General features: G+C 48.0%; 1 protein-coding gene across 1 annotated transcript in view; it reads left to right on the top strand.

The window, feature by feature from the left end:
- The first annotated feature begins 2,363 nt into the window (after positions 1-2,363).
- LOC133135762 (ELKS/Rab6-interacting/CAST family member 1-like) overlaps positions 2,364-24,284 on the top strand; it is a 236,321-nt gene continuing 214,400 nt past the window's right edge. The window contains 2 exon segments of the mRNA XM_061253024.1: positions 2,364-2,604; positions 14,955-16,000. Of these exon segments, the coding sequence (XP_061109008.1) occupies positions 15,311-16,000 (690 nt within the window). The 5' untranslated portion in view covers positions 2,364-2,604; positions 14,955-15,310.

Genomic DNA, 24,284 nt, shown 5'->3' with positions numbered 1-24,284 from the left:
TACCAAACATGAACAAACAGGTCATTCCAACGTGTGGACTGAGGAGTGAATAGAAGCAACGGCTAGACACAACGCGTTTTGAAGGCTTGTTTCTGAATGCGTGCACATTGCTCTCTTGAGTTGAGTTTGGGAGTGTTGCAGAAATGAGCAATGGCTGGTGGACATGTCTGCACAGTAAAATGTGTTTAATTCAACCGAACGTGAGTTTATATGAGTCCGCTCTGGCACATTTTACTCCAAATTTGGGAGAAAAGAGGGAAAAAGCAACCCCATCCATCCATCCATTATCTTAACCCGCTTATCCTGAACAGGGTCGCAGGGGGGGTGGAGCCTATCCCAGCATACATTGGGCGAAAGGCAGGAATACACCCTGGACAGGTCGCCAGTCCATGGCAGGGCACACACACCATTCACTCACACACTCATACCTATGGGCAATTTAAACTCTCCAATCAGCCTAACCTGCATGTCTTTGGACTGTGGGAGGAAACCGGAGTACCCGGAGGAAACCCACACAGACACGGGGAGAACATGCAAACTCCACACAGAGAGGCCCCGGCCGACAGGGATTCGAACCCAGGACCTCCCTGCTGTGAGGCGGCAGTGCTACCCACTGCACCATCCGTGCCGTCCGAAAAAGCAACCCCCCCCCAAAAAACTAACAAACCAAAAAACACAGCAGTTTTTCGCTGGACCTTTTTCTTACACTATGAGTGGAGATAGGAAGGGATGCAGCACACACTACTGTCAGGATGCTTCTGTCTGTTTTAGAAGTCTGGAGATGCCAAGAGATGCGAGTATATTGCCTTCAAAGATGTTGGAAAATCTTGATGTTTGGTGTCAAAATGACCACAACATTGGAAAAAAATGTGTATGCATTACATACGTGGTATGTGTATACATAGTATATGGATATGGACAAAGGAACTCAATGTGGAAAATACTATAAATGTCAGGACTAATTTCATCAGTAACAGACATTCAAACGTGTGAAGAAAAATCTGGAAAGCTGCTTTTGAATACCAAATCTTTAGCTCTCATGTACCTTTAATCGACTGACAAACAGTTACAATATGTGGTGAAAATGTAGCCAACCATTCACAGAAAGATGAATGACTGTGAGGGCTATAAAATACACAATACTGGCCACTAGTGGACCGTTTACACATTACACCACAGAACAATGTTAAATCTGAGGAAGCGTTCACGGTTGCAAATCTGGGTATGTATAAGTATAATCACACAGTATTTTATTGTATGATAAATTCTTGAAAATGAAACAGGTTTTTTTTTTTAGAAAAGATAAAAAGGCTTACATTTTACAATTCCCAAATGTGTTTCATAATATGAATAAATAACTGAATACAATTTATGAAAGTTTTCTTTACATCAATTGACAGTAGTTAAATACAGCTATGAATACAGATGAACACATTGTCATACATAGTAACTGTAGATTCTGTTACAATTATTGTTCTCTATACCTCATTTTGTGTGTTATTATTATGTATTATTTTCATAAATCTTTTAGATTCGTATTTGTAATTTTTAAATATTGTCTTTTTGTTCTGCTGTCAAGCACTTTGATCTGCATTGTCTTTTCATTGTGTATATATGAAGCACATTATGGTCATTATTATTTAGTATGATTTAGTACACCCGGGAAATGTATTTGTCCTGCCATTTTGTATTTGCAGAAGAATATATGCACCTGCGAGGGAAAAACAAACAAGCAATTAACGACGCTTCAAAAATAATTTAATATTGATTCCTCCGTTCTGAAATCACAGCAATGTCAGGCCCAGGGACATTGAGTTCCCATGGATTTCTTCCCCTTTCTCAATGATAACCAATCTCCTGTTATGCACACACACACACACACACACACACACACACACACACACACGATGTCAACGAAATCAAGGGAAAAAACAACAATGACAATGTAAGAAACAAGTTATGCAACAAATATTGTAGGATGTGATAACGTACAATAGTTACCTTTCTAACCTCCTTGACGTATAGGCTATTCTATTTCTATACGAATTCACCATCAAAACCTGTAGCACAGACACAGGTAGGCCTACTGTAGCCTATATTCACACCATAATTGCTTGAAAAAAAAATTCGGGATAACAGCTGAACAATAATGCCATAATTCCTACGCATGCATGACAGCAGCAGATCATTTGCTGTTAATTGGGAAGAAGATGGAGAGAATAGTTGAAGGTGGCAATTTTGGCAAAGGACAGTCTATTCCGAGCGGGCGATTTCTCCCCATTTCCGTTATTTTACTGTGGGAGAACGGACCTTATCAGTATGGCGTCTGTCTAGGCTTGAAGAACCGAGCGACTCTTGCGTGGCGGTGGTGGGGGCCTGTAGCGTGAACGCGCACCGTGATCCTTACGTCACTGAAGCGCCCTGGCTCGCGGAGCTACTGGTAGTGCTGGCAAGAGAGGAAAAAAAGAAAAAAAAGAAATAAGTATTATAGTAAAGCACATCCTTTAATGTAGCGGATTGCCTTTGATAACGGTCCGTCTGCAACACAGGAGTACGGCGCAGTGCTTAAACTACAACTGGATAAACGGGATATGTGAGAAGAAGGTAGCTGGTTTACATTTTAAAAAGTGATTTTCATCATTGTGTTCTTGAACAGTCGGACTTGGTGCTGGCTGGGCAGAGAGACCGAGACGTCTTGTCTACTCCATATGTGTGCAGTCCTGTATGGTCGTTATATTTGTGTTGGAAGGAATGGAATTCCGGTTTTAGGATAAGAAAATCGAGTTGTGTTTCGGCTCGCTTCGGGAGGATCGCTATGAAATCATATGTGAAATGCCTGGGTAATTGTTGAGGGAACAGGCGATGGAAGGAAAAATGTATTGAGGGAAAACCGATCAAGGGTGTCTCCTTTCATCGGTATTTTCCACCAGGTAGTTGGCTAATGTTAGCTGGCTACAAATAAAGACGGCTACATTTCCATTTTTAAATAATCGTCCATTTTCAACCTACTAAGCTAGCTAGCTGTTAATGTCACGTCAGTAGTGGAAGTCGTAATACTGCATTTCCCCCGGTGGGTCGTTATTCATGTGTATTCATTTGCCAATGTTTTATCTACGTATATAACCTATGACTTGTGGTCTTTTTCTGAGCAGTTACGAAATTCGATACGATACCGAAGCCAATGTAACAATGTAACAACAAGCAAGGTAACACAATGGCAAGATAGCTACTATGATATACCGCTAACGATAAGAGATTGGGCTGCATTTTTGCAACATGAGCAAGATGTGCAAATTGTTACAAATATGTTAGCCGCGTAAGCTTGGTTAGTTAGGCAAGCAATAGACTTGCGAATAAATTATCTCATCAAATGTAATCTTACACGTATTGTAAAACGTAATTGTGGATAGTTATTTTTTAATTTTGAATATGTAGCCAGGTATAGCACGCAAAGAAATACTGTTGCCGCCCATTTAAAAAAAGGAAGAATTCGGTCCTCCCTATTTTCGAAGGAAATTGCCTCGTGCCATTTATCAGCTGCTAAACAGTGCAGATTGATAGACGTCATACATTACAATCATTTTATTCTCTCAAGAATTGGCTTCGCAGTCAATGGTGTTGGTTGTAACCGTGGTGGAAATTAAAATCCACAGCATTGGGGGTTCCCCCTCCCCGCCTACATTTCTCGTGTACATAAGCGTGGGATCAGGGCGAATATCATTGCGATTTCTCCACAGGTTGACCCAAACAACTAACTATATTGATGTATAAGCAAACACCTTTTTTTCTTTGTTTGGATTGATGACAATGATGTCTAGACGTCTGCACGTAAGATAAATGCAATTTGCTTGAAAATATATTTTAAAAAAAGAAGTCATTGAAAAAAGATCTAAACTCCTGGATGTCATATTCACAATGACCAAGGCCCGCCCTGCTTGCTGCTAGGTGCTAGGGTGCCCTCTCCACCCAATGCCTCCTGTTTTCATTAAAATGGTATGGCTAGTTAAAAATATGATGCACTGCTTGACAATTTATTCATGCCAGAGTAGCAATCCGTATGTAGCCTTGTGGGGGCAATCATCGGTCTCATTCCCTGCGAGATTCTCGGCAGGGGCAGTCAGGGCTATCAAGGAATGGATGTTCTCAGGTGAACTTTGGGTTTTGGATGCGCGAGATGTGGCCTAGACGATGATGTCAGTCCCCGTGTGTGAGCTTAGGAGGTGAGGGAGATTGTGTGGAGCTAGCGCAGGTCAGGTAAGCATGCTATCTCAGGGCTGTATGTGCTTTAAGACTGATACTGGTGGGGGTCAAAGCTTGTTCAGATTTTGGATTTCTTGAGATTATTACTCATTAAATTTTTTTTTTTGTACAGAAATATATACTACATATTCTACAATGCGTTGTTTATATTTTTGATAATTGTACTTTTTTTTTTACATTGCAACTAAAAAGTATTACAATGAACATTTTATGATGTATATTTAAAAACAATCATTCGAGTATTTGAAAGTGCCAGTATTAAGCATACCTTTGTTAAATGTTGCAACATCTTGTTGATCCATTTCACCTAAGTATATTTGCAGTTCATTTTATTTCTGTGAGGATGTCTTGTAACCTCTACTTTTCTCTAAATAATGTCAGTGTTATGTAAAATGCGGTCAAACCTAAGTGAGGAGTAAATGGTTGGAATTTATATAGCGCCTTTATCCAAAGCGCTGTACAATTGATGCTTCTCATTCACCCATTCCTACACACACTCACACATTGACGGCAATTGGCTGCCATGTAAGGCGCCAACCAGCTCGTCAGGAGCATTTGGGGGTTAGGTGTCTTGCTTGGGGGATCGAACCGGCAACCCTCCGACTGCCAGACGACTGCTCTTACTGCCTGAGCCATGTCGCCCCCTAGTACATTTTAGGAACTAGAAATGAGCGCCCGCACTCGTACGATTTAATGGGTCTAATCACTTAAGCGAAACATCAGACGGCGTGAATATTCAGCGTAACATTCTGTCCTTTAGGGAGTTTAGATGGCATCACACATCACCTGGCTGTGTGTGCACATCCAAGGACATGCTTTTGATTTTATTCAGAGCAGTCTGTGTCAGCAGCTCCCCCCCCCCAGGCCCCCCTTCCTCTTGTCTGGTATCCCAGAAGCACTTTGGAGTTTGGACACACCTGGTCTGTGTCAAACCTTTTAGAGAAGTGACAGGGAAGCTGGCATTTTTTTTCCGGGAATGATCAAAGTGGCTTTCTTGCCCCTTGTGCTCTCTCTAACCCTGGCTTACGGAGGGAGAGAAGGAGAGAGAGAGAGGGAGAGGGGGAGAGGGGGAGAGGGGGTCAGGTTTTTACGACCGGGTTGCTGGCCCACCTGGTTTGGGATGCAACTCCCGTCCCAAACCCAACCTGGGAGCGTGTGTGAAGCCGAGTATATTTGCATTGTGTATGTGATCCACAATCTGATCAAGTGCTGCCCGGCTGCCTGGCTTGCATTTGTGTTTGCATATTCCTATTCATGTGCTTGGATATGAGGAAACTGTGCAGGTTAAGTGCCTGTCTCTGGGGTGCCTTCACCAGATAATCACACTTGAAGCATTTGGGTCACAGCTCCGAGGCCTTCACTGCTCCAGTATGGCGCTCCGCTGCTCCTCGGTCAAAGACGCACCTTTTGGAATTTCAATTCTGCGGGTGAGTGTAGGGGTATTCAGGAAACAAAAGAGGGTTATATTAGAATGAGTACCGTGCCTCAGTTTAAAAAAAGTGCTGGCATGCGTACTCCGTAATAAGAAAGGACAAGCATCTGTATGTCCCAGTCCCCCCAGAAGAAAGTATGGACAAAGCCTCAGGTGAACTCTCTGTTTTCCCCCACAGTTTAGTGTATCTGGTCTGCTAACGGGGTGTCAGGTTCAGTGTGGTGTATCTGGCCTGCTAACGGGGTATAAGGCTCAGTTTGGTGTATCTGGCCTGCTAACGGGGTATAAGGTTCAGTTTGGTGTATCTGGCCTGCTAACGGGGTATAAGGTTCAGAGTTTGGTGCATCTGGCCTGCTAACGGGGTATAAGGTTCAGAGTTTGGTGTATCTGGCCTGCTAACGGGGTATAAGGTTCAGAGTTTGGTGTATCTGGCCTGCTAACAGGGTATAAGGTTCAGAGTTTGGTGTATCTGGCCTGCTAAAGGGGTATAAGGTTCAGAGTTTGGTGCATCTGGCCTGCTAACGGGGTATAAGGTTCAGAGTTTGGTGTATCTGGCCTGCTAACGGGGTATAAGGTTCAGAGTTTGGTGTATCTGGCCTGCTAACAGGGTATAAGGTTCAGAGTTTGGTGTATCTGGCCTGCTAAAGGGGTGTAAGGTTCAGAGTTTGGTGTATCTGGCCTGCTAACGGGGTATAAGGTTCAGAGTTTGGTGTATCTGGCCTGCTAAAGGGGTGTAAGGTTCAGAGTTTGGTGTATCTGGTCTGCTAACGGGATATAAGGTTCAGAGTTTGGTGTATCTGGTCTGCTAACGGGGTATAAGGTTCAGAGTTTGGTGTATCTGGCCTGCTAACGGGGTATAAGGTTCAGAGTTTGGTGTATCTGGCCTGCTAAAGGGGTGTAAGGTTCAGAGTTTGGTGTGTCTGGTCTGCTAACGGGGTATAAGGTTCAGAGTTTGGTGTATCTGGCCTGCTAAAGGGGTGTCAGGTTCAGAGTTTGGTGTATCTGGCCTGCTAACGGGGTATAAGGTTCAGAGCGGGCAGCGCTGCAGTGGTGGTTGGCTGTCCCCGCCCCATCCGTGTGTGATTGATCCGCGCTGGAAGGCGGTTCCTAGCCGTCCCTGTGCAGTGGTGACCCAGCTGGGGGAGACGCCCTGATCCTCCGGCGGTCGTGACGTGCCATCCACACACAGCTGATCTTCTAAAAGTGACCTAATTAGATCATTCTGGTGGACTGGGTTCATCGAGTCCCTCACCCTCCCTGCAGCCGCACATTTTGAAGTCGTGCAGCACAGTTTAAAAAAAAAAAAAAAAAAAAATATATATATATTTTTATGAACATTTATCCTGTTAGAAGTGAAAATTAGTCTGTGGGCCTTGGCTGTGACAACTCTAATCTTCTTTATTTTTAAGCTGTTTCAGGGAATTTTGAACCACACACCACCCCCGTATGAAATTTGGTTGTCTTTCTGCTGTGATGCCGCATTCCGATCTGTAATTTCAGCAGAATGAATGGACTGGGGGGGGGAGACATTTTTTGCAAACCTGTCCATGCACTCTGTGTACTTTCACCGAGAAATAATTCTGCTTGCATGTCGCTTAGCAAGCTATCCAGCACCTGGATATATTTGCCTTCCGGTGACAAATATATTGAGAGAATAAGTCTACTTGTTGCGTAAATGCAACGTGTGAACTCAACTGAAACCTGTCCCGGAATGCGCCCCACTTCCCCCCCCCCCCTTCCTGCTTTCTCACGGACACACCTTTTCTCCTCTGCACCTGCCCTCCTTTCCCTCCCCCTGGCAGGCCAGGCGCCGGTGTCTCTCCCTTCCTCTGTAAGCGGGAGTGACGTTCTGCCTCTCGGCCGGGGGAGAAAGCGCACTGCCGTTGGCGGGGACGTGGCGGCGGAGTCCGGAGTCACTGACTGCGCGATGCGACGCCCTCACGTCCAGCGACAACATCTCGACAACAACTTCCTGTCAGTTTGTCGTCTCCGGCCCTTTTCCCTCTCATCGAGATGGAAATTGCTTTCTCAGCCCTGCTGACGAGAAACTTAATTGTTTTTGTTTTTTCTCATTGGGTTCTCTTTCCCTGTCCCTCTTTAGTCCTGCCTCCACATGGTCATATATCAGCGATGTGCTGTGGACATCTAAGCTAAAGTGCTTTCTCTCCATGGCTCCATGGATGAGTTGATTCACGCTTACCCTTTCCGCCAGTCAGGGGGACCAGTTATGCGATGAGTTTGAGGATATTGGCAAGCTGCACACACGCGGAGCGGGGTTGAAGGAGACCCAATCATACATGCAGAGAGCAAGCCACAGGTGCCCGGTCAGCTAACGGGGGTTGCAGTAAACACTGCTATCCCAGCCACCTAAATCCCTCACATACCGTATATCCCCTGGGCCATGCAATGTATACACTCAGTGAGCACTTTATTAGGTATTTATTAGACATTTTTTTTGGACTTCAGTCTTCTGCTGCTGTAGCCTAACCACTCAGAGGTTTGATGTGTTGTGTGTTCAGAGATGCTCTTCTGCATACCACTGTTGTAATGTGTGGTTATTTGCGTTACTGTCACCTTCCTCTCAGCTTTGCCCAGTCTGGCCATTCTTCTCGGACCTCTCTCCCACAGAGCTGCTGCTCACTCAATGTTTTTGGTTTTTCGCACCATTTTCTGCAAACTCTAGAGACTGTTGTCTGTGAAAGTTTCTGAGATGCCCAGACCACCCTGTCTGGCACTAATAATCATTCCACGGCCAAAGTCACTTAGATCAAATTTTTTCCCCATTCTGATGCTTGATGTGGACCTTAACTGAAGCTTGTGACCCATATCTGCATGGTTTTATGCATTACCCTGCGGCCACATGATTGGATGATTAGATAATAGCATGAATAAGGTGGTGTACACCAATACCCAGCTGTGCTGAAACGCACGCCAGGATTTGGTACCTTTAGCAGGACCAGTTAGCTATGCAGGCCTGGTCACTAGAAACAGTAGTGCATACATAGTTAAATTTGAAAGCATTTTCTGGTTTTGGCTTAATTCCTTTAGTTTGTGAAAATTGTAAAACAAGGCGAATGTCCACATGAAAACAATTATTTGACATAAATCATGTATGGAAGTTTTGTCAAGTTGAACTTTTGAAACTATGCCTGGGTTGTTTTCCATTTTTTTTTTTTTTTTTTACCCCATTCATCTGCAGTTTTGAATGTGCATGGGACATAATAACACATCTCAAACAACCCTTACATGTATAATTTTAACTCTGAGCTGCAACTGGAAATGTCATGGCATGACATTTTTGCATGTTTACGTAGTCTGCATTGGCTGCATTTTCTGTGTCATTTGGTTCGCCCTCCCCTTCTCTCCCCTTCTAAAAACTTTGGCCTTTTATGTTTCATAGCCTCCAAATATATTCGCCTGAAAAATCAAAAGTCACATGCTGTTTGTGAAGGCTTGATAATGCCAGAAGCCCAGACCTTGAATAACAAGCAAAAAAAAAAAGATGAAAAAAAAAAGATGGAAGAATCATCATTTTTGGTGTCTTTTGTTGAAGGTTCTATGACAGAATATTTCCATTCGATGCTTTGAATTGGGGCTTCACATGCCTTACTGGGCTGCGTGTGGCTGTTTTTACTGAGGTGACTTGGCTCATAAGTTCTGGATAAGGAGCTGAGCTTGAAGTGCTCTGTGGACCATGAGCCATAACAGGAGTGGGGCAGGTGGGTGGGTGGGGGGGGGTTGTGTTTGGAAATAAATGTTCCATTTGATGAATTTCTTCTGTCCTGCGAGCTGTAGGTTTGGATACTTGCCTTAGCCTACTACTGTAACTTGGAGTGCCTCCACTGCCCAAATACTGACACGCTGTTCTGATGCGTAAGCACGGCAGAATTTCTGGTCATTCAAAAACCCTTTTTTTTTTTTTTTTTTTTTTAATCCCGTTGCCAAAATGGCTGTCTGGCTGAAACGAATGTGGAACGCTTGTATGTGCTTGTGTGTGTGCGCATATAAAGTAGGCTACATCTATAAATGTGTACAGTCATGAGGAGTGAGGTGTTGGGTTATGGAGCTGGCATATTCCCAAGGTTGTTTTTTTTTTTTTCTGTCTTCAGAAAGCCTTTTCCAGTGTGATTCATCTTGCAGCTATTGTCCTGCTGGCAAAGTAACGTATCCTTGGCGATGAAATCAGGGACATGCGATTCAGGGATTGGTTGGTTGCGGGGAGTCATCTTGGTCAGTTTGGCCCTGAGGCCTCCAGCCTGTCAGGTGTGGCCCTTGAGAATATTTTAAATGCTACGTAATGTGCAATGACAGAGCCTCGTACAATGGCTGCTTAGCCTTCTCTCTGCCCAGGAGCACACTATCTGGCCCATATTCCAAAGGCCGTACCAGCACACTATCTAGTCCAACCTAGCATTGAAATTCCCCAGATCTGTCCTCACATATTTGGGAGGGCCAACAATTGCAGCAATGCATTGTGAATCATTGCTGTTTGATGCCACATATTCAAATTCGGAGAAAGGAAGAGACAGCACAAGTTTAGATGGTCAGGGAATATTTTCTTCCAACAGTGGTTCTCGGTTTGTAACTGTATTTTTGAAATGCATCGTTTTGTTTGATAAGAGTGCTCAATGAGGATCAAAATTGAACACGCCTTTCAGGTGATGTAAAATGAAACATGTTTTTGGCACACTTTGGTACACAGGGGTTTGTCCTCACCATGATATAACATAGTTTGTAGCTTCTACAAGTGAGTCGGCCATTTTAGATTAACGATATATTTTTACATGTGTCAAAGCCTGTTGAGTTAACCTTTTAAATCAGGCCTCATCTGACAGCTTGTCCCATACACGTTTGTCTCTGGAGTGCGCGAGAGATGGACGGGGGCGTATGACGTCTGGGTGGACGGCTGCCAGGCTGGCCGTCCCCAGTGGCTGCCTCAGCTCTAGGTGATGGCGGATCCTGTTTCCCCCGTGGCATGGCTGAGGATCATGGGAACTGCCCGGGTTGAGTCACCGTCTTGCTATTCCAGGAGACGTGGCCTCAAAGAAGGGGTGGGCCGAACAACCAATCGGGTCACGGCTGTGTGTGGTCTACGTTGTTGTTGAAGTTTAGGACATTGACACCCCCACAACTACCACCACCCAACCCCCGTGCCCATAGCACCCCTCTACAATGGTGCTGTTCCCTTTCTATTTTTTGGGAGTTTGGAGCCAAGGAAGAAGCATGATTGCCCATGGTTGCCCTTCATTGCAGGTCACGGTGGCTTTGATTGGCTGTAAGGTGTTTTAAGGTGTTCCTAGAAAGGATTGAGAGCAAGAGATACAGGGATGCTCAGGCAATAGGCAGCCTGTAGCGTAGTGGTTAAGGTACATGACTGGGACACGCAAAGTTGGTTGTTCGATCCCCAGTGTAGCCACAATGAGATCTGCACTGCCTTGAGCAGGGTCCTTAACCCTGCATTGCTCCAGGGGAGGATGGTCTCCTGCATATTCTAGTCAACTGTACGTCGCTCTGGATAAGAGCGTCTGCCCAATGGCAATAATGCAATGTAATGATAGAGCCTTTGGGGGGTTTGGCACTATGTTTACTCTTAGCATTGACTCACTCACCTGGACACATGTTCACATCTTAGCTGCCTGCCTGTGTTTTCACAGCAGTGCTGAAAGAAGTGCTGATAATTATCAGCCCACCCCATACACAGCATTATTATGCAGTTGCACGCAACACACACGCGTGCGTACAAGCCGTTCTACTCCTCGTCAGCGAAAATTGTGGAACCCCTGCACACTTATGCATTGATCTCTGATCATCCAACCTTTACTCCACCCTCAACCATTGAGTAGAACAATTATTTTAAAAGGATCCTGAGCCAGCACTCTTGAGCATTACGTATCTATGCCGACAAAATGCGTTAAACCTGATTATTACAGGAGCCGCACACTGGTTAAAGAAATGTTGGGGATTCTCAATCCTTTAGTGGAGAGAGTGCTCTAATGATGGAGTCATAAATAGAAAGAATCCCTCAGGATTTTTTTTTTTTTTCCCCAACCCTTATTAATGGATTATAAATATAGGCTACAGCATATATTAAAGGGCTCATTTTCAAACCGGGACTTCAATATAGGAAAAATGACTGACATTAGTGGGGTGTTAGCCCTGGTGTCCTGGACAAATTCCCGCCCAAAGTGTTGCTACGTAGCCTTTGAGGGGGAGTGGCCGTTTGGGGGCCAGTGAATGCCACAGGTGTGAGGAGTGACATTGGCCGGTAACTGCATGGGGAAAAAGCGAGCCCTTTGATTAGGAATGGGGATTGCATATACACATAGCAAATAAGAAACGACGTACACCGTGATGTACGTCTCATCGAAACGAGTCAGGCTTTGCACGCCTGGTCCCGTAATGTCGCCGATTTGTTCACTTCTCACTAACATGGAAGTGCTGGGCTACTCCTCTCCAGCCAGAGAGACTTTTCCAGGATTGCGCACTCCGGCTCCCATTCGCACGTGACCGCTAAACGGGAAAGTTTCGGAATTCTGCCGGATAAAAGGCTGCCACTGTGTCCCTGTGTGGAAGGGCGGGGCGTGGCAGGGCTCGAGAAAAAGAACATTATTAATGTGCGGCACTCTATTAATCATCCGTTTCTCTTTCGCTCACTCGCTCCAAAATGTCTTCCTCCCTCCCTCTCTGTCCCTCTCCTTCATCCACATCTCCCTCTTTTCCTTCTCCTTCGCCTTCCTCGTTCCTTCTCTCTGATCTCTCCCTCCCTGTCCTCTCGCTCTTGTCTCTCCTCATTTCTGTCTTCGCTCTTCATCCCTCCTTCCTCCGTCTCTCCCCTCCAGTCACCCCCCCCCGGCCCCGGCCCCGGCCTGCAGATTGTGGGCGGAGGATGGCCCTGTTGTGGCTCCTCATGCTGTTGTGGTAATGGTGTCAGTACTGATTAGCAATCAGTGCTGCTTCTCTCTCTCTCGCTCTCTCTCTCTCTTTAGCTCTCTCCTCTCTCCGTCTCTCTCTCTGTCTCTCCTCTTTCTGTCTCTCTCTTTCTCTCCTCTTGCTTCTCTCTCTCTCTCACACTCGCTCTCTTTAGCTCTCTCCTCTCTGTCTCTCTCTCTGTCTCTCCTCTTTCTGTCTCTCTCTGTCTCTCCTCTTGCTTCTCTCTCTCTCTTACACTCGCTCTCTTTAGCTCTCTCCTCTCTCTGTCTCTCTCTCTCTGTTTCATTTGGTTCAGCATTAGTAGCAATTAACAGTTTCCTGAGTGACATTCAGAAGTGATGTTCAGAACGGCTCACTCTGTATTGCACAGTGCTCTGTGTGATGGGGGGAGAAGCTGGCAGAGAAAGTACACAGGTGTAGGACATAAGGATAATAGGATGATTCTTTTTGATAAAGATAATAGAAAGTATTTCGTTTTTAACTCTCGGGATGAAGCAATTATTTGTTCCCATCCATTCTATTATGGTGGTCTGGTTTTGTAGGAGGGGTATCCCGCTCCGACTGGTTAATTGTAGTTAAGTGTGTATCATACAGACTGTCACAGAGAGGTTATAACTGGGTACACAACACAGGGCCCTCCTGATCCCCACTCAGACCTGCAGACAGAACCAGCGGGTTTCCAGCCCATTATAGAAACGTCTACTGGGGGAATGAAAACCCCCGACTGTGCACTTCCTGCTGCACAGCACCCTGGGAAATGGGAGGGCCTGACCATGGGTCTGCAGCAACATGATAAGGAAGAATTGCAGGGCCAAGTGTGTGTGTGTGTGTGTGTGTGTGTGTGCGCGCATGCGTGTGTGTGCATGCCTGTATGAGTGTGTGAGAGGGTTTCTAAAGGCCTTGCAGTAAATCTTTTCTGGCTTATAAAGTGTTTTTTAAATTTTTTTTATAAAAATGTTTTTGAGAGGAATGTAGCAGTTGGCGGAGGCAGCCATTAGCCTGTGACTGACTGGAAGTCTGGGTCATTCCACTGAACCCGCAGAATAAAGCCCTTTAGCATGCATAATGAATTTACTGTAAATATTTTTGTTCCTTGTAACCTCACACACACCCACACACAAACATACCCAGGTACAGATGCTTATTTCAGTATTTCCCAGTTCATATTTCAAGCTCTCTTCTTTTCTAGGAATATTACTTTCTATCAACTATCCGAATAATCAGCAGTAGAAAACTGCTTGAGAAACCGTAACGGAGATAGCATGTTAATCGTATGCTAGCACATCGAATGTCTCCCGCACCTTGTCCACTCTTCGATTGGCTGCAGGGGTCTTTGAGTGGGTCCACGGGAGTTGAGGAAGAACGCCTACTCACACGCGGCCGACAAACGAAGGATGCCGTTTTAGGCTCTTTACACATTGGTGCAGCTACAGTACCAGATGACTCCAGGTGACCCCCACCCCTCACCCCTGATGAACCTCCCGTTGTCAGTGAGAGGCATACCTGCTTTGTTGCACGTTAGGTTGCTGGGATCAGGACGTGATGTAAAGAGATGGGGGTGGTGACTGTGGGTAAAGGGGCGGGGCTGTGGATGGAGGGGTTTGAGTGACCTGCATAGCGAGTGGGTAGGGGAGGGGCGTGCTGAATCGCTGGGGCTCTCCTGTGGGGATGTGCAGGGGCTGTGGGTCGGTGCTAAAGGTGTAAAGACCTGTCTCAGGCTCACAGCGTTCCTCTGACCAGCTACCTGTGGGTCGCCTGCTGCACCGTGTGTGTGTATGTGTGTGTGTGTGTGTGCACGCAAGTCTGAGTATGTGCATATATACATATGTGTGTATGGGTGTGGATATTTGTTTTTGTCTATCTGTGTGTGCGTGTGCGTGTGCGTGTGCGTGTTCCCCTTGCTGTAATTCTGCGGGCCCCAGCCCTCCTGTCCCTGCGCTCGGTGACAGACGTGTGCAGGGCGCTCTCGGTGTGATGAACCCGAGGCGGAGAGCTGCAGGGGAAGATGGGCGCCGCTTAATTCAGCCTTCCGCCGAGCGCTAATTTCAAAAGAGCCCTCGCTCCCGAAAAGTGATATTATCACCTGGCACACAAAGACCCGAAACCCACGATGGAGCGCGTTTTCATTTCGGCTAGTGTGAGGAACGCTGAGCTGCCCCGGGTCTGGATGAAACTCTTAAAAGTGTTTTGCAACCGATTCAGCAGCTGTCTGCTCCGCGGGCTGGTTTCTCTGTGTGTCTGTTTGCTGAGAATTGTTTGGAGGGGGTGGGGGGGGGGGGTTTGTGAGCGAGCGCTTTCTGAAACGCTGACCTTTGGCCGTTGTCTTCCGCAGATCGCAGAGCTGACGTCGACCTGCCGTTGTCATGGAGTGACCGGGCCTTCCCCCTCGTTTCGCCGACCTGCCGCGTTAAAGCCTCCCGAAGACCTCCTCTTTGTCGAAACATGAAATCCTCCGTTCTGTCGTTCAGCTAAGACAGACTCGAAGAAGAGGGAGGAAAAAAAAAATCACAGAGCGCAGCAGATTCCCGGGTGTTCTCCAGAGGGAATATATAAGTTACACATCTTTTGCTTTTTTCTTTTCATTCTTTTATTATTTTTTTTCCTTCTTCTTTTTAGTTTTTTTGTTTTTTTTGTTTCCCGCGGAACAAAGCTCGGGTGCCCAGCCCCCCCCTTTCGGAGTCCGCCACCATGTATGGCAGCGCCCGCTCGGTGGGCAAGATGGAGGGGAACCACAGCGGGGGCAGTAACCAGAGCCCCGGCCGCTCCCCGAGACTGCCCCGCTCCCCCCGCCTGGGCCACCGCCGCACCAACAGCACGGGGGGCAGCGGGGGCGGGGCGGGCGGGTCCGGGGGCAAGACGCTCTCCATGGAGAACATCCAGTCGCTCAACGCCGCCTACGCCACCTCCGGCCCCATGTACCTCAGCGACAACGAGGTGGTGGTGGCCCCCGACCTCCCGAAGAGCACCATGACGCTGGGCCGGTCCGGCGGCCGCCTGCCCTACGGCGTCCGGGCGGCGGTCATGGGCAGCAGCCCCAACATCGCCACCGCGGGGCCCGGGGCGATGCCCTGCGACGCCATCGCCTTCGGGGACCACCACATGCCCTCCAGCCTGGCCTCCACCGTGCCCCACTCCCTGCGGCAGGCCCGCGACAACACCATCATGGACCTGCAGGCGCAGCTGAAGGAGGTGCTGCGGGAGAACGAGCTCCTGCGCAAGGAGGTGGACGTGAAGGAGAGCAAGCTCAGCTCCTCCATGAACTCCATCAAGACCTTCTGGAGCCCCGAGCTCAAGAAGGAGCGCGCCCTGCGCAAGGACGAGGTGTCCAAGATCGGCGTGTGGAAGGAGCAGTACCGCGTGGTGCAGGACGAGACCCAGGTGAGCGCGCGCCGCCGTGGAGGAACAGGGGGAGGGGGGGGGGGAATTTTTGGGGTTTATGGACCTGGCAATCAAGTTGCGGGTAAAATGTGGTGTTGTGGATCTTTAATTCGTTCTCGTTCTTGTTTCTCTGCGCTGTGCATATACAAAGAACACACCGAGAATGAATGCTGTTGGTCTATTTTACTTATCATACGGAAGCAAACCGCATCTGTAGCACGACGGTAGTATTATTCCCGGAGCTGGAAGTCTCACCGAAGGATGTAGAAGTAAAAGGGGGAGGAGTCTACAAAGGGAAGTGGTATTGTGACAGCGACACCTGTAGGACAGGAGGCACACAGCATGAAATGAACAGTTCTGCTACAGTGGGCACGTACCTCCTGCTCTGTTGGCGAGTGTGAGTTTGAGTGCTCAGGGTGGGGTCTGGGGCCCGCTTGTGGGCGTGGCCCTTATCAACAGTAAATTGTGAAAGTTCTGCCACTCTTTGTTGGTCACATATAGGTCACAGGACAAGAGGGTATCGTAATTAACTTGGAGGCGTTGTCTCCTTTTGCGATTATTTCTTTTGGGCACCATTATCTAGAGTGACATGCAAAACCATCATGGCAAAGTGCATGTTTATTTATGGCATGGGTACAGAAAATAGACTCTCAAGCTGAAGGCCATTGTTAGTGTGTCAGCATACAGTCTGAAACGGCGTATACACAGTGCTTAAAACCACGAAGAAGGACGCATCCATACCTCACAGCATAGACACAGTGCGTGATGACGGAAGATCGTCATCTGTGGAAGAAACATCGCTTGTCTGTCACACTAACGTACCTGTAATGCCTAAGCCCTGTATGCGAATAACATTATCATACATCATGTTAGCGTACATGTTATTCTCAACAAGAGAAGCATCTCCTATTAACCTTAAGTGCACATATTGCCTAACAGTGGTCTGTAAAAGCAACATTACTGTATGTCATCCTAACTCGCGCTGTACTAAAACGGTCTGCAGCTTATTTATGGGGCCCTTACCATGGAGATCAGAGCTCTCAAACAGCTGCTGATCATCCCAATGGAGCCCACTGTGGGGCCTTTATAATGCCGCATCGGATGGAGATCAGTGTTTCACAGTTTACATTTGCAGATTGTATTTATGAGCGTGCGTCGGACACGTTGGGAGTTCATTCACGTCTGGGCCGTATGCTTGCCTGGCCTCCCACACTTCCTGTGTTGGAGGTGCTGTGTGGAGCGGGATTAGGCTCTGTGTTGTGCAGGAGGTGCCCGAGGAGGTGCTGCCTGGATTTGGAGGTGCTGTGTTGTGTGTTGGCTGCAGAATGGGCTGGAGATATGTGGTGCTGGAGAAGGTGCATTGTGGAAGTAAATTACGTCAGTTTGGGAGGAGGTGCAGTGTTATGCTACTGGAGGATCTGGGTTGTACTATAGTAGGTGCTACTGGAGGGTCTGGGTTGTACTATAGCAGGTGCTACTGGAGGATCTGGGTTGTACTATAGTAGGTGCTACTGGAGGGTCTGGGTTGTACTATAGCAGGTGCTACTGGAGGATCTGGGTTGTACTATAGTAGGTGCAACTGGAGGATCTGGGTTGTACTATAGTAGGTGCTACTGGAGGATCTGGGTTGTACTATAGTAGGTGCAACTGGAGGATCTGGGTTGTACTATAGTAGGTGCTACTGGAGGATCTGGGTTGTACTATAGTAGGTGCTACTGGAGGATCTGGGTTGTACTATAGTAGGTGCTACTGGAGGATCTGGGTTGTACTATAGTAGGTGCTACTGGAGGATCTGGGTTGTACTATAGTAGGTGCTGCTGGTGGTTCTGCACAGTAAAATGTCCAGTGTTACAGAGCTCATTACTATTGGACTCCTATGCACTCATAGTTGAATTAAAACCGGACATTTTACTGTGTGTACTATAGGTGGTGCTGTGTGAGGTTATGTGTTATACTATAGGAGGTGCTGCAGGAGGTTCTGTGTTATATTATAGGAGGTGCTGTGTGAGGTTCTGTGTTATAGGAGGTGGTGCGGGAGGTGCTGTGTTATAGGAGGTTCTGTGTTATAGGAGGTTCTGTGTTATAGGAGGTGCTGTGTTGTAGGAGGTGGTGTGTTGTAGGACGTGGTGTGGGAGAGCAGGTGTATAGAGACCTTTACCTCTCTCGCCCTCTGTGCGCTGTGCGCAGGAGGAGTACACAGCTGGTCCTCATCTCCTCGGTGGCTGGGTAAACTTAGCTCGGGGACACCGTCACTAAAACTGCTGCTTTTATTGCTCACAGCCTGGGTTTCTCACAGGTGCTGTAGGTGGTCTGCCATTGCAGGCTCCCCTCCGCTGGTCCACAGTAGCTTTCTCCTCTCCCAGTCTGCACGCGCAATTCAAACCCTCCCCTTGCAGTCACAATCTCTCCTTGGTTCATGATCTTTTGCACCCATTTTAAAATCACAATTTTTAACCAATGATAGGTGTCCCTGGGATGCATTTGGTAGGGGGTCCCTGGATTGAAACCACTGAGTTATAGGAAGGAACCTGAAATCAGGGTCAGCTGAACAGTACTTGAGGTTTTTCTGCGTTTACATGCACCCTAGGTGGGCTGGCTGGAGACATGTTGTTTCTGATGTATTTTGTCACATAAATTTTTAATGACATGTATATTATTACAGCACGCCCTCTCCGCCACTGTAACATCTGTGAATGTGGAGGGACACACCAGCCCACAGTTCTGTGCTGTAGTACCAGGCAGCAGGGATACCGGGATAGCGGGTGACCAGGGGCACGGCTGGGGTGGGTTTGTTTGTGGTCAGTTTTCCTGACTGAAACTCCATCCAATCGGGGCTCTCCACAGCCAGCACTATGGCCCTGCCCACCCATGAAGGCGGCCAATGAGAAAAAGGCCTGATTGATGTCTCCTGCCAGAATCCAGATGTACCAGTTGGACAGTCGGACACATAACGTAGTGAACCGTTATTTTAACTAGGGTCGGTTGATCAGTAACAACATTATGCTCTCAAAACCGTTGTGTTAGGAAGTAACTTTTCTTTTTTTAGTTTTGAAAGTTAAAGTGTTTTAAATTCTTTTCACTCTTCAGTGAGACATTGAATATTGAAATTAGACTTTTGACTTTGACCCATGAAAAAAGTGATTTGGAAATGCAGATAATTCTGATCTAGATTAAAAATGTTGAAATACTGGGCCGAATGTGTAGAGCCAGTGTGTTAAATGCTAAGCCTCTTATTGTAGTGTACACTCATGGTTCAGAGATCGAAATGGCAGTTGGTTTAATGGCTGTAGATACTCTGTATAATACCTTTTTGTGTTAGAGAATTTGACATATTAAAGATGATATCTCTGGCAAACATGCAAGAGCCATCTGAACGAGTCTGCTGTGGATTAAAGCATTTAGTAACTGTCACATAAAAAAAAACAACAGTTGTAATATGGATAGAGTCTAATGACCTCCAGAACTCATTTACTTTGAAAAGCCCTCTAAGAAGTGTTTTTATTTTATTATTTTGTCTGGTTTTTTTTTTTTGTCTGTGTATTGGTTTTTGTAATCTTTGCTCAAGGGCATTTCACACAAAGGACAAACCTGGTAATTGGAGCTGGAAATAGCTTTGTTTAGAGAAGATATGCTAGAATGAAAGCAGACACAGAAAACTGCATCCACTCTCAACATGATCTCTCTTGGAGTAGTTTGACATACAGTGTCGTCGTGTGGCTGGCCATCTGTTTAGCCGGCTAATAAATTGTTCAGCAAATTAATTCTGGGCAGGAAGTTCTCCGCACGCCTTATCCACCAACGAAGTGCAGAACCTATTCTCATGATTTCACTCATAACCACGCGTTGTTATAGAAACACAAAAATCTGTTCGGTTTTAAATTACCATTTAGAACTGTACTCAAATGTACAAATTAATAATGCAAGATTGTAATATGAACTTCTGGTTGCAGTTACAATTTTTGGTTATTCAATTTCCACGGCAATCAAGCTCGTCTTGAGCTGTGGTATTTTCATATTGGGAACTGTAGTTCAGTAGGGAAACTGGATCACCCATCTAGGTGGCAGAAAAATATTTAGCATTTAACCAGTGTGAAACCAAACATATTTTTTGCACCTAGTTTCACACTTAAAATGAGACCTGAGATATAGAGGAGTCCTTATGCTGTATGTGTCATAGATGCTATGTGTCTGTTTGTGTGCGTCTGTGCATTGGCCCAAGCAGTTCTTAGCCTTGTATTCACTAGAATAATAGGGGGGCAACATGGCTCAGGCAGTAAGAGCAGTCGTCTGGCAGTCGGAGGGCTGCCGGTTCGATCCCCCGCCCGGGCTGTGTCGAAGCGTCCCTGAGCAAGACACCTAACACCTAACTCCTGAAGAGCTGGTCGGCGCTTTGCATGGCAGCCATTCGCCATCGGTGTGTGAGTGTGTGTATGAATGGGTGAATGAGAAGCATCAATTGTACAGCGCTTTGGATAAAGGCGCTATATAAATGCCAACCAGTTACCATTTACCATTTAGATGCTATGTGTCTGTTTGTGTGCGTTTGTGCATTGGCCCAAGCAGTTGTTTGCCTTTTATTCACTAGGAAAACTTGCTTTCTTAGAAAGATCTTGAAGATGTAATTATGGAAGTTGTCCTTTTTTTTTTGCATTTATTTTAGCATAATTGGGAGTTCTGTATTTTATCGCTCGCTGCTAATGCTCAAGGCACAAGAAACCGAATCATCCTCTGGCATCGAGACCTAAGACAATTACATGACCGCACTTTAAACAGTAACGTCATTACTGACCAACAGCGGAAGAAAAGGAGTGGGCAAAGGGAAGCCCTTTTAAATCCATCGTTTTTTAAGCTCACGCTTAAAACCAGACATTGTACAACTTTGATCTCAGGAGAGAGACTATAAGAAGCCGCTTCGCCCCAACAGGACGCGGCCTAAATCCGTCCACACATTTCTGCGTTTCTGCCCTTAAAAGGGCGAGCCAACGGAGACCTTGTTTGATGTATTGTTTTATCCAAGGAAGCGGTTTGATTTCATGATTTTGAAAACCTAGCTCGAGGTTCTCGCCCGCCAGATCCTGCAGGCTCTAGTGTTGACAGATCAGCGTGTATTCGGCTGGCATGGTTCTAGGCAGTTGGCATATCTCGAAAATAATCCGTGGATCGCAGCGTTGAGGCTTGAGGGCAGACTGAGATCAGACGGTTGACCTCAGTTACTTTGCTGAGCAGGAGGTCAGACCGGGGCGGCCGTGACGCAAGCTTCCGGACCGTTCTCCAGATATTCTCTCTTTCTGTTGTCACGTGTCCTTTTTCAGCGGTCGTCCGCGGTACGAAAGTTTCACCGCTGCGTTGGGTTTCCTCCGCGCGATAGTGCCTCTCCAGAGAGGAGGGGGAAGCCTCCGCAGCCTGATGTTTTCAGGGCCCTGACTGCTGATGAAAAGGTGTGAGAGACGTGCGGGGTGCACGTCTGTTCAGAAACCTTCGGCACGATGCGGAGCGCTGAAGCGAACCGTTGTTAATACAGAGCCTTCCCCCCGTCACAGCCCCGAGAACCGTCTGCTGTGGCCCAGCACCTGTCAATCACAGGTGAATTTGGGAAGCTTTTAGTCTCACCCCTGGCTCACTGCCCGACTGTGTACGGACCTGCGTGCCGATGTGAAGGACCTGACTTAACGGCGCTGCTTTCCAGAACGTTGGGACTTCAGACTGGTTTACGGGGGAAACCGTTGGGCGCTATGGTAACCGCTGATGGACATAGTCCTTCACCTCCGCTTGACTGAAACCCCTGAGCGAGTACCAGCTGCAGTTTGGGCTTGGATGTGGGGATGGTTGTGGTGGATGGGCGGGGATGTGTGTGTGTGTGTGTGGGTGTGTCTGTGTGTGTCTGTGTGTGTGTCTGTGTGTGTCTGTGTGTGTCTGTGTGGCGGAGGGTGTTAGTGGTCTCTGGGAAACCGTAACCTCTGGCATTTACTGTCCCAGCCTGGGAAGGGGTCGGCCGTGGCTCCGAGGCCGGTTTGGAGCAGGCGGTGCTGCTCTCCTTTGTTCGGGTTCTTTCGGGGGAAATGGCCCTGCCGGGCCTGCTGCTTTGTAGCTTCCGCTGTCTGGCAGGGCGCCCCCCGCCCCCCCACGTCTGGACTTAAAAGGATCCCGGCCTCCAGGCGAGGTTATAAAATGCGAGCGGGGGAGCGGAGGACGGAGGGAGCGGGGGAGAGGCGAGGAGAGCGGCCCCCCCACGGTTCGGGAGGACAGGCTGTCCCGCCTTAACGAGCCCGTTCTGAAGGCCTCCAGCGGCCGGCAGGGACAGAGACGGGGTGAGGGGTGTCTGAGGTAACGCCTCCGCTCGGCAGGGCTCTGAGGGGGGGGCGCGGGGCGTCTGACCCGCTAAAGGCTGCGGCTCTTCAGGTCATCCCAACCCTGGCTCCCCCTGGCCCCCCCTGCCCCCCCTGGCCCCCCCTGCCCCCCCTGCACCCCCCTGGCCCCCCCTGGCCCCCCCTGCCCCCCCTGCACCCCCCTGGCCCCCCCTGGCCCCCCCTGGCCCCGGCCTAAACGCAGCACCTGGCCCCGCTGAGTGATCCATTCCTCCGGCCCCACCCTCACCTGCCAGCACCCGGCCCCTTTTACACAGCGAGCCTGGGTGCTTTTAACAACATTTTTAGTAACGCTTCACAATAATGTTACGTAAATTGGCATTAACTAATGTCGTGGTTACTGAACTGTTACTTAGTTGGAACAAACTACTGAAGTTAATCTGTGCAGCTCTGTTCATGTATTTCAACAGCTATTAATTCATGTTCGCAAACTACATTGGTTAATGATGTAACCTCATTGTAAGCTTGAGTGTGAACATATTTTTATTCTAATTTTGCCTTATTCGGCTTTGGCAGGAACATGTCAGAAAAGATGATGCCCCAGGGTTGGAGGTACATGCCTATTCAGAAAGCAGAGCGCATGTCTCCCTGGTGTAGCAGCAGGTATAAGGGCTCTGCTCCGTGTGCTGCAGAGCTGCATGTATTCCTGGTGTAGCAGCAGGTATAAGGGCTCTGCTCCGTGTGTGCTGCAGAGCTGCATGTATTCCTGGTGTAGCAGCAGGTATAAGGGCTCTGCTCCGTGTGTGCTGCAGAGCGCATGTCTCCCTGGTGTAGCAGCAGGTATAAGGGCTCTGCTCCGTGTGTGCTGCAGAGCGCATGTCTCCCTGGTGTAGCAGCAGGTATAAGGGCTCTGCTCCGTGTGTGCTGCAGAGCGCATGTCTCCCTGGTGTAGCAGCAGGTATAAGGGCTCTGCTCCGTGTGTGCTGCAGAGCGCATGTCTCCCTGGTGTAGCAGCAGGTATAAGGGCTCTGCTCCGTGTGTGCTGCAGAGCGCATGTCTCCCTGGTGTAGCAGCAGGTATAAGGGCTCTGCTCCGTGTGTGCTGCAGAGCGCATGTCTCCCTGGTGTAGCAGCAGGTATAAGGGCTCTGCTCTGTGTGTGCTGCAGAGCTGCATGTATTCCTGGTGTAGCAGCAGGTGCAGGGGCTCTGCCAGTGTTCTCGTGTTTGGGCTTGAAGGGAAGGAGCTGGAGCGGGGGGGACGGTTTCCTGCCTGTGAGGGCTGGGCCACGCCCCTCCGCACATTTCTCCCTGAGGAGGCGGGGACTCTGAGTCAATGTGGCTTTTCATTGGATCCCACGGGAGGAACAGTTCACTCAGTCACACACTGTTCCACCTCCACACAAATACATCCCTCCTGCGTCTGCGTCTGCATCTGCGCCTGCGCCTGCGTGTGTCTCTGTGTCTCTGTGTCTGTGTGTCTGTGTGTCTGTGTGTCTGTGTGTCTGTGTGTCTCTGTGTCTCTGTGTCTCTGTGTCTCTGTGTCTCTGTGTCTCTGTGTCTCTGTGTCTCTGTGTCTGCGTGTGTACACGGGTTCATGCATGCATGCCTGTGTAGGTACCGGCTTTCGAGGCTCGCCGTGTTTGAACGCCGACCCGCCGGTGCCAGTACATACGTCAATAAATGCATTAAACGAGAAGCGTCCATCTGCTGTGCTTCCAGAAGTGCCAGCCAGACAGGGTCCTGGCATGGGGTGTGATGCTATGGCACGGGGCAAGGAATGCACAAACAAGAGTTTAATTTCTATTTTTAAACGGGCCCGTAATGGGTCCTGAGCCGGAAAGCTCTACAGAGGCCGCATTGACCACTGGTCTCCTGGGGCCGCTATTGTTGTGAGGCCTGACAGGAACCTCTGTTTATTGTGCCGGAGTCAGTCTCCCCACGACGCACTGTACTGTGTGCCTTTACAGAGCTGTGCGCAA

The sequence above is a fragment of the Conger conger genome, chromosome 8 (assembly GCF_963514075.1).
Source record: "Conger conger chromosome 8, fConCon1.1, whole genome shotgun sequence".
Lineage (NCBI taxonomy): Eukaryota > Metazoa > Chordata > Actinopteri > Anguilliformes > Congridae > Conger > Conger conger.
The sequence above is the reverse complement of the archived record's forward strand: the minus strand, read 5'-3'. Positions and strand labels throughout refer to the sequence as shown.